Source organism: Labeo rohita, chromosome 24 (genome assembly GCF_022985175.1).
Source record: "Labeo rohita strain BAU-BD-2019 chromosome 24, IGBB_LRoh.1.0, whole genome shotgun sequence".
NCBI lineage: Eukaryota > Metazoa > Chordata > Actinopteri > Cypriniformes > Cyprinidae > Labeo > Labeo rohita.
Window position 1 is genome coordinate 9,944,852 of NC_066892.1, and position 18,634 is coordinate 9,963,485.

Here is an 18,634-nt window from a genome sequence, read left to right on the forward strand (position 1 = left end):
TTAGAGAATTTATTTAGAGTTCATATTTTTATATTATATATATTATATATTATAACATTTTAATATAAAAAAATCAGTTTGACAGATTTTGGTTTTATTTTTCATTTATTTAGATAAAATGTATAAATATACATTTTAATAATCAAACTTAATTAATTTGACTTGATTAGTTTAAATTTTTTTTTTTTTTTGATAAAAAAATAGATAATAAATAGATAATATACATTTTAATATCAAAATAAATTAATTGGACTGTTTTTTAATTTGTTTTTAGTTTTAATAGATTTTTTCTAGATTATTTATTCAGAGAAAATAGTACAGAAATATTTTTATTTTATATAATTTTATAACATTTTAATATTAAGAAAATCAGTTTGACAAATTTTGGTTTTATTTTTCTTTTATTTAGATAAAACAGTATAAATATACATTTTAATAACCAAAGTTAATTCATTTAACTTATTAGTTTTAATAGGTTTTTTATAGTTTTGTTTTTTTTAATAAAATAGTATAGATAATATACATTTTAATATCAAAATAAATTAATTGGACTGTTTTTCAGATTTTTTTAGAGAGAATTTATTTAGAGAAAAAAGTATAGATAATATTTTTATATATATTTATAATATTTTAATACCAAAACAATCAGTTTCCCAGATTTATTGGTATTTTTCATTTAGATAAAATAGTATCAATATACATTTTTATAATCAAAGTTAATTTATTTGATTTATTAGTTTTAATAGTTTTTTAATAATTTGACAGATATTATCAGATTTTTTAGAGAATTTATATAGAGCAATAGTATAGATAATATTTTAATATATATTTTTAATAACGTTTAATATCAAAATAGTTTACTAGATTTTGGTTTTATTTTTTTTTATTTTTTTTTTTTTGATGAAATAGTTTAAATAAATAATCAGATTTTCGTTGCATGTGTTTTGTATAACTTTGAATATCAAACTAAATTTCACTGAGTTTAGTTTTTAGTGTTTTATTTTTCATTTATACATTATAGTATAAACTGTATACATTTTAATCTATAAATAAATGTCCAAATTTTAATATGAACACATCTCTAAAAAAAAAAAAATAATAATAAAAGGTACTTAGATTGGAAGTGGGAAGGTCGTACCATTCCATGATGCTCTTGTGAGTGCGTATCACGGAGGTCTCAATGTCGATGGGGTGATACCTCATTCCTCTCAGCTCCATGGCTTCATCCAGAGCACCCACTACATACAGAGCATCATGCCGCTCTGGAAACACAGAGGATGTTAGTATCAATCTTAGATTACCAGTTAAAAACCAAACACACGGGACTAAAAATGCATGATCACCTCCACTTGCATCTGTGAGTTCGGTCCTACGGAGGAAGCCCAGGTAGCCGGTACGCGCCCACACCGTCTGCGTATCTCCGAAGCTCAAGCGTGAGTTGAAATGATCAGACTGCAGGGCCTCATCGCCATACACCGTGAAATAACCACTGCCATTATGGGCGCAGTGAACCCAGATCTAGAAAGACAAAACAGACCAGGAACACATGAAGTCATAATGAGCCAAAGATGATTTCGACCTCAACTTTGTTTTCCAATACGAACTCACCTCCCCTAGATGGGAGTCTCCCAGCGGGCCCTTAGTTTCAGGATTGGCGATGATGATTCGAACTCCGGGTAAAATCTGGTGGAGGATGAAATTGAGATACAGTAATTTAATCTTTTCAAAACACACAGCCAGATGGAGTCAAACTGAAACTGTTGTAAAGAGCCCTGCAGGTACCTTTCCAGACTCCATGAGGGGGAGACTGTGTGGGGAGCCTCGCTCGACCAGCCGAACTCTAAGGGAAAAACAAGCAGACTGTTGCTTTCCTGACAAATTATCAATTATCAGCTCATAAACACAGGCGAAGACAGGGCTAATGACATTTTCAAAAAAACCTGTGACACTCCTGAGTAAATAAACACAAAATTATACTTCCGAGTGAGCACGACTAAAATAACACTAACGAAAAATGCATAACCATAGAGTACAAACAAACGTGCAGACATACAGCAATCACACAACATTTAAAAACTTTAAATATTTTGATATAAATAAATTTGAATATCAAAGTAGATAAATAATTTTACTTTCGTTTTAAGTGTATTCTTTTCCATTATTTATACAAAATAATATTCATTTTAAGATCAAGATAAATTTGCTTGTAGTTGAAATTAAAGTTTGAATTTAAATAATAAATAATAAATCAATCATTTAATTTTAATTTAGTTAGAATTGTTTTATTATTCATTTAGACAAAATAGTATAACTAGTATACATTTTAATATCAAAATAAATGATTATTTTGAGTTTTAATAAAAAAATCTAGTTTTAATACATTTTTAGAGAATTTATTTAGAGAAAATAGTATAGTTAATATTTTTATAGGCAAGGCAAGGCAAGTTTATTTATATAGCACATTTCATACACAAAGGTAATTCCAAGTGCTTTACATAAAAGGAAGTAGAATAATCATAAAAACAATAATAAAAACAATAATTCACAAAAAAGGCAGCAGAATAATCATAAAAACAATAATCACAACAATAAAAAAAAATTGAAAACATAAAATGATTTATATTATATTTATATTATATATTTTATATATATTTTTAACATTTTAATATCAAAATAATCAGTTTAACAGATTTTGGTTTTATTTTTCATTTATTTAGATAAAATACTGTAAAAAATTATTTTGAGATTTTATTTCATTATTATTATTATTATTATGAGAATTTATTAAAAAATTTAAAATTCTGAAATTTAGAATTTTTTATTTATTTTATTAAAATATTTATTTTATTCTACTGATAAACAGTTTTTACTTGAAAATGTTACACAATTAACATGAATTAAGGTTAGGGTTTAAAAAGATATGTTGTCAACTTGAAATAAATATTCTCAGGATAATATTTTAATTACTTCAATACAATGACAACATAAAAGCCAATTATTTAATTTAGTAAATACATGTTACCATTATAATATCACACTTAATATTTCCCATAATATTTGAAAAACTGAACACAACACAATGTTTATATATATATATATATATATATATATATATATATATATATATATATATATATATATATATATATATATATATATATATATATATATATATATATCTATATATATATATATATATGTAAAGATATATATGATGAAAATTCAACAAAACATTAAATTTAACAAATTAATTAAACAAAATATATATATTAATGGAATTTCAACAACTAAATTGCTTATGCTTTAAAGGAGTTTGAATGTGGTAATGCCAATTCTTGGGAAATTTAGTAAATTAAATAGGTTATTTTACAATGAAAGGTAATTTGTCTAAGATTTTATTTTATTATCATTATGAAATCATTATTATCATTTATTATCATTGTCATCAATTTTGCAGATTTCTCCACTTTGATGCCTCAGTAAAGTTTGTCATTAAATCTCTCACCTGTCGTGTCGGAGAGCTCTCATGTCCACGTACACAGTAGTCGGGTCTGGTCCTGACGTCCCCTGAAACGCACATCATGAAGCCATTAATCAGGAGATACACACTACAGTTTATAAAGCACAAAAAACTAGCTATGACTGATTTCTCTAGGGTAGGGGTAAAACTGGTCAATTTCCTTTGAGTCAACCCACTTCAGCTGTTAACTAGTTAGTAGCACAGCCTAGAGACCACAGACTGAAAAAGGTAAAAAAGGAGTTTGAAGGGAAAAAAAAAAAAGGCTGAGACAGCAAGCAAACAGAGACATCAACAACATAAAATTTCAACCATCACCCTGAAAGGCACACGGTTATAAATGATGCCTTGAACGGAGGCGTTTTAGTGAGCAGAGCGAAAAATAGGAATCGTTTATGAAGCCGGGATGACAAATGTGTGGGTGTTTGTGAAGCAGAGAAAAAGACGGCTGTAGATGAAAGCTGACAGACCCTTCAAAGATCTGAATGTTTGCTTGCGGTGAAAGCACCCCGGTATTGCAGATCTTTTGCCACTGGGTGGACGGGAGAGCGTTTACCGGCTGCTTTATAAACTTAGGTCTGCCTTAAGGCTCTCCATTAGTGCTACAATGCTCTTCTCAACACAAGTGCAATACGCTGCCTTGACCTTCACATGAAAAGTGCAGCAGATAGTGTCATGGACGGCCAAATCATATTACAGTGTATAACAGAGATAAAGGTGCGGAGAGGTAAAAAGAAGCTTTTCTTCTGAACCACTAGATGGTACAAAAACTGATTGCAGAACTTCTAAACATCCGTAGTTCACTATGCACCGATATTTAAAGGGACAGTTCACCCAAAAATTAAATTCTGTCATTAATTACTCACCCTCATGTCGTTCAAAACCTGTAAGACCTCCGTTCATCAGAACACAAATTAAGATATTTGTGATGAAATCCAAAAGCTTTCTGACCCTGCATAGACAGCAACGCAACTGACACGTTCAAGGCCCAGAAAGTTAATAGGACATTGTTAAAGAGCTGGTCATATGATATTTTAAAGTGTTGGAGTCCCCTATAACGTTTAAATGCATGGTCAGAAAACTGACCTTTTCTCAAAATACACATTTATACACAGCCATTTGTCAATGATTTCGAAACAGTTCGTTCGAACCACTTTTGAGCGTAATGTCTGTAAACCCCTCCCTTTCATAAGCGAACTCTGCTCTGATTGGTCAGCTGGTCAAGCCTGTTGTGATTGGCACGCTACCATCTGTGTTGCCAAGTCTGCGTTTGTTTTTTATGTCGCGGGTTGAAGCAACCCCAATAACGTCATATTTAGCCCCTGAACTGCGAATTTACCAAAGGAACCTTGACAAAAATCGTGTATTTACACCCTGGAATGTGATTTTGAAAGGAGAAGTTCAATTCCAGAACAAAAAATTACAGATAATTTACTCACCCCCTTGTCATCCAAGATGTTTGTGTCTTTCTTTCTTCAATTAATGAGAAATTATGTTTCTTTAGGGAAAAAAATCAGGAATTATCTCCATATAATGGACTTCAATGGTGCCCCCAAGTTTGAACTTCCAAAATGTAGTTTAAATGCAGCTTCAAATGGATCTAAACGATCCCAGCCAAAGAAGAAGCGTCTTATCTAGCCAAACGATCTGCCATTTTTTAAACAAACTGACAATTTCTATACTTTTTAACCTCAAATGCTCGTCTTGTCTAGGTCTTCGTGAACTCCAGGTTTTTTCGGGGTCAATACGGTCAATACAGTTAGGGTATGCCGAAAAACTCGCATCTCTTTTTCTTACCTAACTTCAAAATCATCCTACATTGCTGCAGAAGTTCCGACGCAGTGTTTACAAAGTTGTTAATAAGACCCTTCTTCCTCAGCTGGGATCATTTAGAGCCATTTGAAGATGCATTTAAACTGCATTTTGGAAGTTCAAACTTGTGGGCACCATTGAAGTCCACTATATGGAGATAATTCCTGAAATGTTTTCCTCAAGAAACATCATTTCTTATCGACTAAAAAAAAAGACGAACATCTTGGATGACAAGGGAGTGAGTAAATTATCTGTAAATTTTTGTTCTGGAAGTGAACTTCCCCTTTAATGGGGTCCACGCTCAAAACATTTTTTCGAAAACCCACATGACCTGCTCTTTAAAGTACTCCATGTGACATCAGTGGTTCAAAATTTTATGAAGCTACGTTCCGAAGATGAACAGAGGTCTTACAGGTTTGGAACAATTGTTGGGTGAAAAACCATTTAATGTTATTTAAAATACATATTAGTGTTCGGTGAATTTTAATATTAGTTTATCCCTAAAGCAAATGAAACCAGCTAAATGCATTCCTTTTTTGTCATAAATCACTTTCTGTATATATTGTTTTGGCACTATATGGTACAGCCTAATGTACAGTATCAGTCTCTCTTCCATTCGGATTTTCCTTATGTCAGGTGAACTGTCCTGTGATCACTGTCAACGCTTTGCAAGGTCAGCAGCAAACAAGACCGGCTGTCTGAGCACGTCACGTCACAGTGTTTGAACTGCGCATCGTTCCTTGAAATTTGCTGCATTTGAGGACCGTCGACGTGACTCATGTGAAATGGCCTTTATGGAACAATACAACTGAGAAATGAACAGACAGAATACAAACAACTGCAGCTCTTTGAGCACAAGCTACAAATGAACACTCATCATTTTGATCATTATTTTTCATGACTGATCATTAGTGTACTTGCAATGACTGTTCATTATGAGGCACTCAGACGCCCCAACTCCATCAGAATGAAAAAATATCTAGAATAGAGTGCTGTGAGTGATGATGTATTTTGGTAGGCCAAAACCCAATCCACCTTATTTTGCCCGTCGGAGGGAGCACAGCCATTTGTAAATTTTATGGGTCTGGCTTTCTGTCTAATCTGCGTCCAGCTATTTTTAGCTGTACAAAACAGCTCATTTTGCTGCTAAATACTGCAAATTGGTGTGTCTTACCATATTATTTTAATACATTATCTTAATTATGAACACTCTGGTTTGGAGTGCAAACAGTTTTACCGTTTGCTGCATGTTGTTATTCCTCTCGTTAATTTCCTATCCGCTTGTTAAGTCTTGACGTAAGAAATGGTGTTTCTGGGTCCAACTCATTTCACTTGAGAATACTATCTCAACAGACTGTTCATTCATATTACACATTTAAGCAGCACAGCTGTTTTGAATCTCTGAGCAACACACGGCAGCGTTCTCTAACTGAATCAATAAGCTGTTTGAACGAACCAGTTGAATGAATGACTCAATGACTCACTCATGCAGTAATTTAATGCCACCTACTGGTGATTTTAGGTTTATATTAAAGTATATTTTCCCTATTTTCAACCAAAATCATTTCAAAAATCAGTAGTTCACTTTTTTTTTTTTAATCGCTGTAAACCGATTAATCGCAATTAATTGGAAATATATGTGTGTTTACTGTGTATATTTATTACGTAAATAATAAATATACACACATGCATATATATATTTAAGAAAAATTAGATTGCGCAGTAAAGTGTAAAAACAATCGTCTGGCCATTGGCACCCTCTGCAGGCAATTGTTATAATGCATAATGTATGCATTAGCTGCACTGTTTATAATACATTAATACATTATGTGTTTGAACAGTTTTGTGCAATAAAACCATATGATTTCTAGCTTTTGATATTCACTTGATATTCAGTCTAATTGCTATTATATATGTATTTTAAGTCATTTTAAAGGCTTTTGTTCGCTTAGGTCTATTTGTATTACTACAAAAAAAAGTATTATAATTAATCGATTACTCGATTAATCATCAGAATAATCAACAGATTACTCGATTACCAAAATAATCATCAGTGATAATAATAATAAATATAATAATAAATATACACAGTATACACGCATATGCAAAAAAAAAAAAAAAACCCTACAGTGTCTTAATATTTGAATTTATTGATTAAGTTTAAGAATTTAACAGAAAATATGATGCATACATTTAATTAGGTTCAGTAAATATGCCTATAAAAGGTAAAAATCAATTGTGTGAAGATGTTTAATGTCCCAGACAACCTTGGTAGTCCCATTTAGCCACTTAGCAACTGCCTTTTTCAAGACTAGTCAAAGGTTTTATGTCGTAGAATAAAATGTGAAAATATCTTGGGCTTGTGCAAACCTCAGACCTAATTTCAGGTCTTTAACCCACTCTAAATCCACTTCTAGATGACTGAACCCGAAGTGGCCTACAAAAACAAGTCATCCCTTCAGCACTTTATTATATGTACTTCACAAACAAAAACAGACCAGCAGAGGTCTCCCTGTGTCTGAAGCACAACAATCAGTTCTGTCGACAAGACACGGTCCTTAGAGACGCATTTCAAATCACTGACTCACACAGTGCTGGAGTCTGTGATATTTCATGTGTAGGCACTCATGTTTCGAACAAAGCCCCTTGTGTTTGTGATGTCACGGCAAAACAATGTGGCGAACGAGGGAGTGGAAGCACGATTCCACCTAATGGCAGTGATTATAAAGCTCTACACTACGGGAACACTACTAATGACTGCAGCTGCACAGCAACACGCAACTCTTAACCCCGGTGTAAGTCCAGGTGAGTGGCAATCTCACTTGGGGAGGGTTGGATCTCACCACACTGAAAGTAAGATCAAACCGAGGGCATCTTTCCTGAATCCAGGAAAGTAGCCCATTAGGTCAGCCATTAGTCTGATAAATTAGTCACACTGATCGGACAGACCAGCCGTTCACTTCCACTACATTAGCAAAAGCCACACACCGCAAGGATCAAGAGCCCAGCAGCTGAGAGGGTAAAAAAGCTTAAGTCGGACCCCATTCCACACCCAGTGCCAGATCGAGCGGGGAGCGTTTGGACTTCCCTACCTGATCCGCAAGCTTCCCGAGCCTGTGGGGCTACAACAGCCAGTGAGCAGATGAGAGACAGGAGAGAGAGTGAGGAAAAAGGAATAGGGGGTGAAGATTTATGGATGTGACAAAGAAAATGAACAAATATGAAACACAAAAGGAGGAAATGAGAGCCATGTGGGACAAAAGAACAAAAACAACATGCAGAGTGTCAAAATAATAAGAAGTAAAGATCTGAAAATACTATTGACCGATATTATTTTTCCCAGCCCAGTCTTGCATGTAAAATACAGTATTTGTGGTTTATATATAAACAGTTGAGGTCAAAAGTTTACATACACCTTAAATATGCAATAAGTTAATTATTTTACCAAAATAAGAGGGATCATACAAAACGCATGTTATTTTTTATTTAGTACATGCATGAATACGATATTTCACAATAAAGATGTTTACATATAGTCCATAAGAGAAAACAACAGCTGAATTTATAAAAATGACCCCATTCAAAAGTTTACAGACACTTGATTTTTTTTGTCCTGAACAGTTAAATTGCCTGCTGTTCTTCAGCATTTTTTTTGTGTTTGAACCCTTTCCAGCAATGACAGTATGATTTTGAGATCCATCTTTTGACACAGAGGACAACTGAGGGACTCGTATGCAACTATTACAGAAGGTTCAAACACTCACTGATGCTCCAGAAGGAAAAATGATGCATTAAGAACCGGGGGGTGAAAACTTTTGAAAAGAAGGAAGATGAGATTTTTTTTTTTTTATTTTGCGCAAGTATCATATTTTTTCATTTAGTACTGCCCTTCAGAAGCTACAGAAGATACTTGCATGTTTCCCAGAAGACAAAATATGCTAAATTTACCCTGATCTTCAAATTCAAAAGTTTTCACCCCCGGCTCCTAATGCATTGCGCTTCCTCCAGAGCATCAGCAAGCATTTGAACTTTCTGTAATAGTTGCATATGAGTCCCTCAGTTGTCCTCAATGTGAAAAGACGGATCGCAAAATCATACACTCATTGTTGGAAAGGGTTCAAATACACAAAAATGCTGAAAAACCAATTTGTGAGACCTGATGGACTTTTCTGAAGAACAGCGGGCAGTTTAACTGTTCAGGACAAACGAGGAACCCATGAACAATATCATGTTCATCAATATCATCTGTGGATCATTCAGGTAACAACACAGTATTAAGAATCAAGTGCATGTAAACTTTTCAACAGGGTCATTTTTATAAATTCAACTATTATTTTCTCTTGTGGACTATACGTAAATGTCTTTTATGTGAAATATCTTATTCATGTCAGTACTAAAAAAAAATAACATGCATTTGGTATGATCCTTTTTATTTTGGTAAAAAAACCTAACATTTTGCACATTCTGCAAGGTGTATGTAAACTTTTGACTATATATATATAAAAGCTTCTCATTTTTGCCTGTGAGGTTGTTTAGAGTATTTTATGATTTAACAGTCATTAGAATCCTAAGTGTAAAATAATTCATCTCTCTAGTATGTAACCATAGAAACATCTGTAGTATGACTGAGTGGTGTGGTGCGTTTTGCCTGGTAACAAAAATTCATCATGAAAGCTGGTGGGTGGAAGTTATAACTGCTATTATTCCAAAACGAACTCTCCCAGAGTTCACATTAGAGCCTCGTGTTACCATAAGACGGTTTATTTGATGATAATGGCCATTTGATTGTACATTATCCCACTTAAAGAGACAGTTCACCCAAAAATGAAAATTCTGTCAATAATTACTCACCTTTATATTGTTTCAAACCCGTAAGACCTTCGTTCATCTTCGAACACAATTAAGGATGTTTCTGACGAAATCTTAGAGTTTTCTGACCCTGCATAGACAGCAACGCAACTGACACATTCAAGGCCTAGAAAGGTAGTTAGTACAACGTTAAAATAGTCCATGTGACATCAGTGGTTCAACCTTAATTTTTACGAAGCTACAAGAATACTTTGTGTGTGCAAAGAAAACAAAAATAACGACTTTATTCAGCAATTTCTTCGATGCATGTTCACATGAGTACCACAACACATTGGGAAGTTGAATAAAGTCATTATCTTTGTTTTCTTTGCACACAAAAAGTATTCTTGTAGCTTCATAAAATTTGAACCACTAATGTCACATGGACTATTTTAACTATGTCCTTACTTCCTTTCTTGGCCTTGAACGTATCAGTTGCGTTGGTCAGAAAGCTCTCGGATTTTATCAGAAATATCTTAATTTGTGTCTTACGGGTTTGGAACGACATAAGGGTGAGTAATTAATGCCAGATTTTAAATTTTTGGGTGAACTATCCCTTTAATTGCATAGATAATTAGCAAATAAATTAATTAATAGGCATGAAATGCAGATTCTAGTGCTGTTTTATTATATTTTATACACTACCATTTAAACATTTGGAGTCTGTAAGAATTCTCTAAATGTTTTTATTATAAAAGTACGGTAAAAACAGCGATACTGTATGAGTATATGAATAACACACCAGCATTATATCATCAACTTGGCCACTCTACTCAGCAGCAGCTTTGGAAAACCCCATATCAGTTGACAAGTACTATTTTTGACGTGTTCTACATATATGTTTACATCAGCTGTGTCCTGATTTTACCTCTACAGCCTCAGTATATCTAATAATGCTGCGCTACTCTCACTCGAACACAAACTAAAGGCACAGTGAAATCCTCTCGGCAAAGTCTGAACGCTAATCCCGGCTGCAGTTGGCTTGCTAAAACAACGCTGGGATTGGGATTACGGCCCAATCTCTGCCTCGTGTTTTCTGGTCAGCATCAGATTAACCGCTGACACGCACACTCGGTCGCACACTAACCTGCAGGCAGATGGCCAGGTTCACTCTACATCCGAAGGAAGTGCTGACGGCTCGCGGGTGCAGGCCCAGGTCTTTAAAGAGCTTGGAGAAGGATTGGGTAAGGGCTATCCTGGGCCTCTCCTCAGCGACAACCACACACGTCCTGACGCGGGATAGGTCAAGTCCACGGGACTGAGAGATCGAGAAAGAGAAAGACAGCAAATGAGTCATCGATCTTAACATTTTGTCAAGTGTAGCTAACACACTTTGCGATATAAAAAAACACTTCAAGCAAAATGAAACAGTATTTGCATAATATTTAATATCTGTAATGCATATAAATGTATATAAATACAAAAAATAAATTAATAATAATAATAATATATATATATATATATATATATATATATATATTTATTATATATACACACACATATACATACACATTAATAAATTTGTATTGATTCTAAAGATTTTTTATATTAGTGTATTTTATTTCTAAATCTAATAATTGTAAATTAACAGCTGATGTCACCAAGGCCGTCTTATTATTATAATTAATTATATAATATTAATATAATCGTATACACAATCATAATCATCATGATATTACTGGTTGATATTATTTTTCCCAGCCCACACAGTGTTGTTGATACCTGTTAACTAGAAAAATTCTTTTTAAATGATTATTTATGTTATTTATGAATATATATTTTAATGATTTATTATTATAATGTATATATAGTAATATATAGTAGTATATTAATATTTTATTCAAAAAAATTTTATATAAATTTTAATATATTTAAATAATTTTAAATATATTTTTATATTATAATATATTTTAAATCTAAAATTTTTCAATGATTCTTTCTTATCAGCTGATGGTGTCAGGGCTATATAATTAAAATTATATAATTATAATCACAACCATAATCAATTAGATATGTAATATAATAGAATATAATAATAGTTTAAATTATTCTTTAGTATCTTTAGTATATTTTTCCCAGCCCAAACAGTGTTGTTGATATCTGCTCATAAGAAAAAAATATTATTTATATATTACTTATATTATATTTTAATTATTTATTATTAAACTTCATATACAGTAATATATAGTAGTATACTAACACATTATTTTAAATATTTAAATATAAATATTCATATATTCAAAAAATTTCATTTTTTTATATCAATATATTTTCATTTTTAATGTAAAAATTGTCAATGATTCGTTCTTATCAGCTGATGTTGTCAAGGCTACAAAAGTCTACAAAATATTCAACTAGAATCATAAGCATAATCAATAGTAATAGTATAGCAGTATACTAATATATTATTTTAAATATTTAAATATAAATGTTAATAATATAATATAACATAATATAATATATTTTTCTTTAGAATATTTTCCCCAGCTCAGCCCACATTAATTTAAATATTTAAATTAATATATTTAAATAGTTTCAAATATTTCTATATTAATATAATTTAATTTTAAATGTAAACAAAAAAAAATTCTTACCAGCTGATGCTGTCAAGGCTACAAAATGCTACAAAATATAATTATAACCACAACCATAATCAATTAAAATTATAAGATATTATAAAATAATATCATATATTTTTATAATAGATTTTTCTTTAGAATAACATGCAGTAAACTTAAATAGGGTCAGCTTATACATTATATTTATTCAAATGTTTTTCTTTAAGCTCCATTTAAAGAAGAGTCGAAGGAGCTGGAAAGACAAAGCGTGTGTAAAAGAAAACATTTTCACAGTTCTGCCTCATTATACCAAAAAATGTCTCTCATTTTTCATCCTCATTGATCGTTGCGATGTTAATAAACTGTACTCGGCTCCAGACTGCAGTTAGTAACTATGGCAATCTCAATGACTAAATCAGAGTAAATAAAACAAGATTTTACAAGACAGGCTCGCCAGGAGGCACGGACGGCCTTTCCTTCACTAACTCAGAACAGACGTTAATTACACACAGTCACACCTCCTGAACACAGAACACACACACACAAGACCACCAACAATCGCCTTCTGTCAGTGCCACAAATATAACATGAAATCTAACTAAAAACGCCTTCCCTTTAAAGAGAAAAAGAAGCGAATGACTGACACTTCAGAGGGAATCGGGTACCTTGAGGGATTCTGTCTGCAGGCCCAACCCCTTGGTGCAAAGCTCCATGACGGAGTACGAACAGAACGTGTCTCTGACCCGAAACTGACTGACAGCCAGCAGCCACAGAGCGGGGTTCACCTCCAGCTCGGACGGGGGAATCAAGATGGACTGATGCCCTGAATACACACTTCGCCCGGTGGGAAGAGACAGAAGAAAACACAACGTTACCACCACACAACAAACACAGCAGAGGAACCTGCCCACCCTGACAAATAAGACACATTGGGAGAACAACACATCAGTCAAGCGAGACAGGAGCTGAGCACACACTTTACGCTAGAGGAGACACAGCACAGCATAAAAACACACACTCATGTGAACGCAGCACAAAAGCACGATTTTTCAAGGCAGCAGTCTATTGAGAAACCGGTTCAATACTTGAGCGGCTCGCCTGCCTGCAAAGCGTTTCGCCCAATTGATACGACAGGGAAATAAAAAATACTCCACTGATGAATTGTTACATAGCTGAACAATTCAATGACAGCATCTCTGGCATCTCTGTCCATTACCACATTTTGAACTGTTCGTCTATTTTAATTACAGTCATCATTACAGTAACTGACTCATACTAGAGTTTAAAAGAAAAAATTAACTTGTAGTTTTGTGAAAACACTATTCATTTGGGGCAAAACTCTGATTTATTTAAGTTTCAAGAGGTGAAAACTGCATATAACCTTCCACAGCCAAGATTAGTAATTGATTAAACCCTCATGTATATACAGTATACATGATTAAAGGGGAAGTACGCTTCCAAAACAAAGATCACATATAATGTACTCACCCCCTTGTCATCCAAGATGTTCGTGTCTTTCTTTCTTCAGTCATTAAGAAATTATTTCAGCATTTTTCTCCATATAATGGTCTGATATGGTGCCCCGATTTTATACTTCCAAAATGCAGTTTAAATGCAGCTTCAAACGATCCCAAATGTGGTTGTAAACGATCCCAGCCGAGGAAGAACGGTCTTATCTAGCGAAACGATTGGTTATTTACATTAGGGTATGTCGAAAAAAAAAGACTGTATTTTCTCTCAACTTCAAAAATCATTTCAAAACCATCCTACATATGGGATTATTTTTGTGCCAATAAGAATGAACGTAACTTTATAAAACTGAACGTAACTTTCCAAGAAACGATCAAAAATATGCTTCATTCTTTGTTAATGATTTTCAAAGAATCGTTTTCGCGAATCATGGATTCTGAATGCGTTGCCACAGCTTTCGCTTACGCTTTGCAAATTTTCGTTTGCTGTTTTGGCACAAACCTCTCGTGGGGGCGGGCTTAACAGCGATCTACTCTGATTGGCTAATGAGCTTTTGATGGACAGTTGCTCTCGGACCTGGAAGCACAGACGGTGACGTCAGTGGCGCGCATATTGGAAAGTTGTTGCGGTGTGCAATACGTCGTGCTTTGTTTATAGAAACTATCACAACTGTTGCACACTGTACATGAATAAAACTTTTATCGATGTTATTGATTAACGTTACTTTAGCAACACAAACTTACTTCAAGCTGCCCTGAGGGACAAGCTGAGGTGGAAGATGATGCCGCTCCGTGTCTCTCCTGGGAGCTCATCTTTAGAAACTAAGAGACGACCGTAGGTGAAATACTAATAACATTAATACTTAATATAAACAAAGCACGACGTATTGCACACTGCAACAACTTTCCAATATGTGCGCCACTGACGTCACCGTCTGTGCTTCCAGGTCAGAGAGCAACTGTCCATCAAAAGCTCATTAGCCAATCAGAGTAGATCGCTGTTAAGCCCGCCCCCACGAGAGGTTTGTGCCAAAACAGCAAACGAAAATTTGCGAAGCGTAAGCGAAAGCTGTGGCAACGCATTCAGAATCCATGATTCGCGAAAACGATTCTTTGAAAATCATTAACAAAGAATAAAGCATATTTGAAGAGCATGTTAAATTCGTGCGACTGAGTTCATTTTTTTCATTTTCATTGTGTTTTTCTTCTTTTGCAGTGGCATATTTTTGATCATTTCTTGGAAAGTTACGTTCAGTTTTATAAAGTTACGTTCATTCTTATTGGCACAAAAATAATCCCATACCTACATCGCTGCAGAAGTACCGACCCAGTTTCTGCAAAGTGAACATGCAAAGAAGATCAAACACCCTTAACAAAAAAGGTAAAACAGCGATATAGGATGATTTTGAAGTTGAGGGAGAGCATGAGATGAGAGTTTTTCGACATACCCTGACTGTCATGAACCGGAACAAAAACAGTTTAGGCAGAGTGAGACAAGACGAGCGTTTGACATTAAAAAGTATATAAATTGTATTATTTTTATTAAAATAACCAATCGTTAGATAAGACCCTTCTTTCTCGGCTGGGTTTGGGATCGTTTGAAGTCGCATTTAAACTGCATTTTGGAAGTTCAAAATCGGGGCACCATATCAGTCCATTATATGGAGAAAAATGCTGAAATGTTTTCCTCAAAAAACATAATTTCTTATTTACGACTGAAGAAAGAAAGACATTAACATCGTGGATGACAAGGGGGTGAGTACATTATTTGTAAATTGTTGTTCTGGAAGTGGACTTCTCCTTTAAGTCTTGTAAAAAGAAATTTTGCATGTTTAAAGTTTAGTATGGCGGCTTACAGGTTGGAAGATATTTTAAAAAGATATATTTTTAAAACAAACTGAATAAGTGCTAACTTAAATAAGATACAATATCTCATGTTTCTATTTCATTCTGAATGTTTTTACTGTTTAGATTATTATACCATATTTGTTTTTATTTTCAGTGATGCATTTAAGTAAAGGTTCTCTAGAAATATATTATTATAAAAACAAATGAATAAAGTATATTTAAACTCAAAATAATGTACACTAAGTTTGGGATCAGAAAGATTTTAAATGTTTTAGTCTCTTATGCTTATCAAATTTGCATTTATTTGATCAAAAATACAGAAAAAACAGTAATTTTATGACACATTAATGCAATTTAAAATAATGGTTTACCATTTTAATATACTTTAAAACATCATTTATTCCTGCGATGAAAAGCTGAATTTCCAGCATCATTGCTCCAGTCTTCAGTGTCACATGATCCTTCAGAAATCATTTTAATATGCTGATTTATGTCGCGCTTAATATTTTTTTTGAATCTGTGATACATTTTTCAGGATTCTTTAAAGAATAAAAAGTTAAAAAGCACAGCATTTATTTAAAATAGAAATATTTTGTAATAATATAAACTAGAGTTTAAAAATTCGGGGTCAGTAAATTTTTATTCTTTCTTTTTTTGAAAAAAATTAACACTTTTATTCAGCAAGGATGTGTTCAACTGATAAAAAGTGATAAAGATTTATATTGTAAAAAAAAAAAGATTTATTTTGAATAAATGTTGTTCTTATTCAGTTTTAATTCATCAAATAATCCTGAATAAAGAAAATATTAAGAAAAAAAAATATTAAGTAGAACGGCTGTTTCAAATATTGATAATCATAATAATAATAATAAATCATATTAGAATGATTTCTGAAGGTTCATGTTACACTGAAGACTGGAGTAATGATGAATTCAGCTTTGCATCACAGGAATACATTTTAAAATTGATTAAGAATTTATTAGGAAATTAATTTTACATTGTATCTATATTAAAATAGAAAAACACTATTTAAATTGTAATAATATTTCACAATATTGTTGTTTTTTCTGCATTTTTGACCAAATAAATGCAGCCTTTATGAGAAAATAATGTATATTTTAACATTTATTTTAGTGCAATGGCTTGCTGCACAGACTTCCATTCTAACGGTACATACAATTATGGCTTGTTTTTACAAACTGAGGAATGGAAATAATTTTCTTAGGAGACAGAGCTAAACTTGTATTGAACTCTGTGCATTCCTTTAAAAAGACAAATCAACAATATTGCAGACACAGTGAGAATGAGTTCATAAAGATGCATTGTTTCCTGCTGAAAACTAGTTCATGTTTTTCCATGCTGTAAATTCAGACTTGGTGTGACCAGGCCTTTAACCTGCTCTATTAGGATGATTGTGATTGCGTCAGGCGGCGTCTCTCACCTGCAGAGGCACCAGAGGACAAAGCCGAGGCCACAGTACGGATCCAGGCAGATGGCCACCTCACGAGAGGGATATAACTCGCACTGGAGCTTTATAGAGCGGCAAAAGGCACTGGTGGCTGTGTGGGACATCTGGGAAGAAATATAAAAATATATTTAAAAAAAAAAAAAAAATGAAAAAACATTATTAATACTGTGAACTAAAGCTAAAAGCATAAAAGCTATTTTTTTTACTTGGACTTAATTCAAAGTTAAATTAAATAAAATAAAAAAAAATACACAAAAACTTTTTTGTTTAATTGCAGCTTATTAAAAGCATTTTCGTTACTTGGACTTCATTTAAAATGAACTGAAAAATAAAATAAAATAAAATAAGATAAAACAAAAATAAAATAAAATAAAATAAAATAACTTTCATTCATTTCAGCTTATTAAAAGCATTTTTGTTACTTGGATTTATTTCCAAATGAACTGAAATGAAATAAAATAAAATAAAATAAAATAAAATAATAATAAAACAGTTTTATTTCATTTCAGCTCATTAAAATCATTTTTGTTACCTGGACTTAATTCAGTGGCACCTGAAATGAAAATGTAAAAAATGTAAAAATAAAAAAGTAAAATAAAATAAAATAAAATAAAATAAAAAATAAAATAACTTTTTTTTTTTAATTTCAGCTTATTAAAGGAATTTTTGTTACTTGGATTTAATTTCAAATGAACTGAAATAAAATAAAATAAAATAATTAAATTAAATACAATTAAATAAAACACACACACACACAAAAAACAGTTTTATTTAATTTCAGCTTATTAAAAGCATTTTTGTTACTTGGACTTAATTCAGTGTTACCTGAAATGAAAATTAAAAATATAAAGTAAAATAAAATAAAATAACATACAAAAAACTTTATTTAATTTCAGCTTACTAAAAGCATTTTCGTTACTTGGACTTCATATAAGATGATCTGAAAAATAAAAATAAAATAAAATAAAATAAAATAAAATAAAATAAAATAAAATAAAATAAAATAAAATAAAATAAAATAAAAAATAATAACTTTCTTTAATTTCAGCTTATTAAAAACATTTTTGTTACTTAGATTTTCCAAATTCCAAATGAACTGAAATAAAATAAAATA

The 18,634-nt window shown here is 32.3% G+C and overlaps 1 protein-coding gene across 1 annotated transcript in view; it reads right to left on the reverse strand.

The window, feature by feature from the left end:
* The window catches only part of dip2ca (disco-interacting protein 2 homolog Ca), a 147,453-nt gene that overhangs the window by 3,116 nt on the left and 125,703 nt on the right, over positions 1-18,634 (reverse strand). The window contains 9 exon segments of the mRNA XM_051097956.1: positions 1,139-1,262; positions 1,344-1,518; positions 1,609-1,683; positions 1,783-1,840; positions 3,506-3,567; positions 8,422-8,451; positions 11,265-11,435; positions 13,401-13,569; positions 17,494-17,624. Of these exon segments, the coding sequence (XP_050953913.1) occupies positions 1,139-1,262; positions 1,344-1,518; positions 1,609-1,683; positions 1,783-1,840; positions 3,506-3,567; positions 8,422-8,451; positions 11,265-11,435; positions 13,401-13,569; positions 17,494-17,624 (995 nt within the window).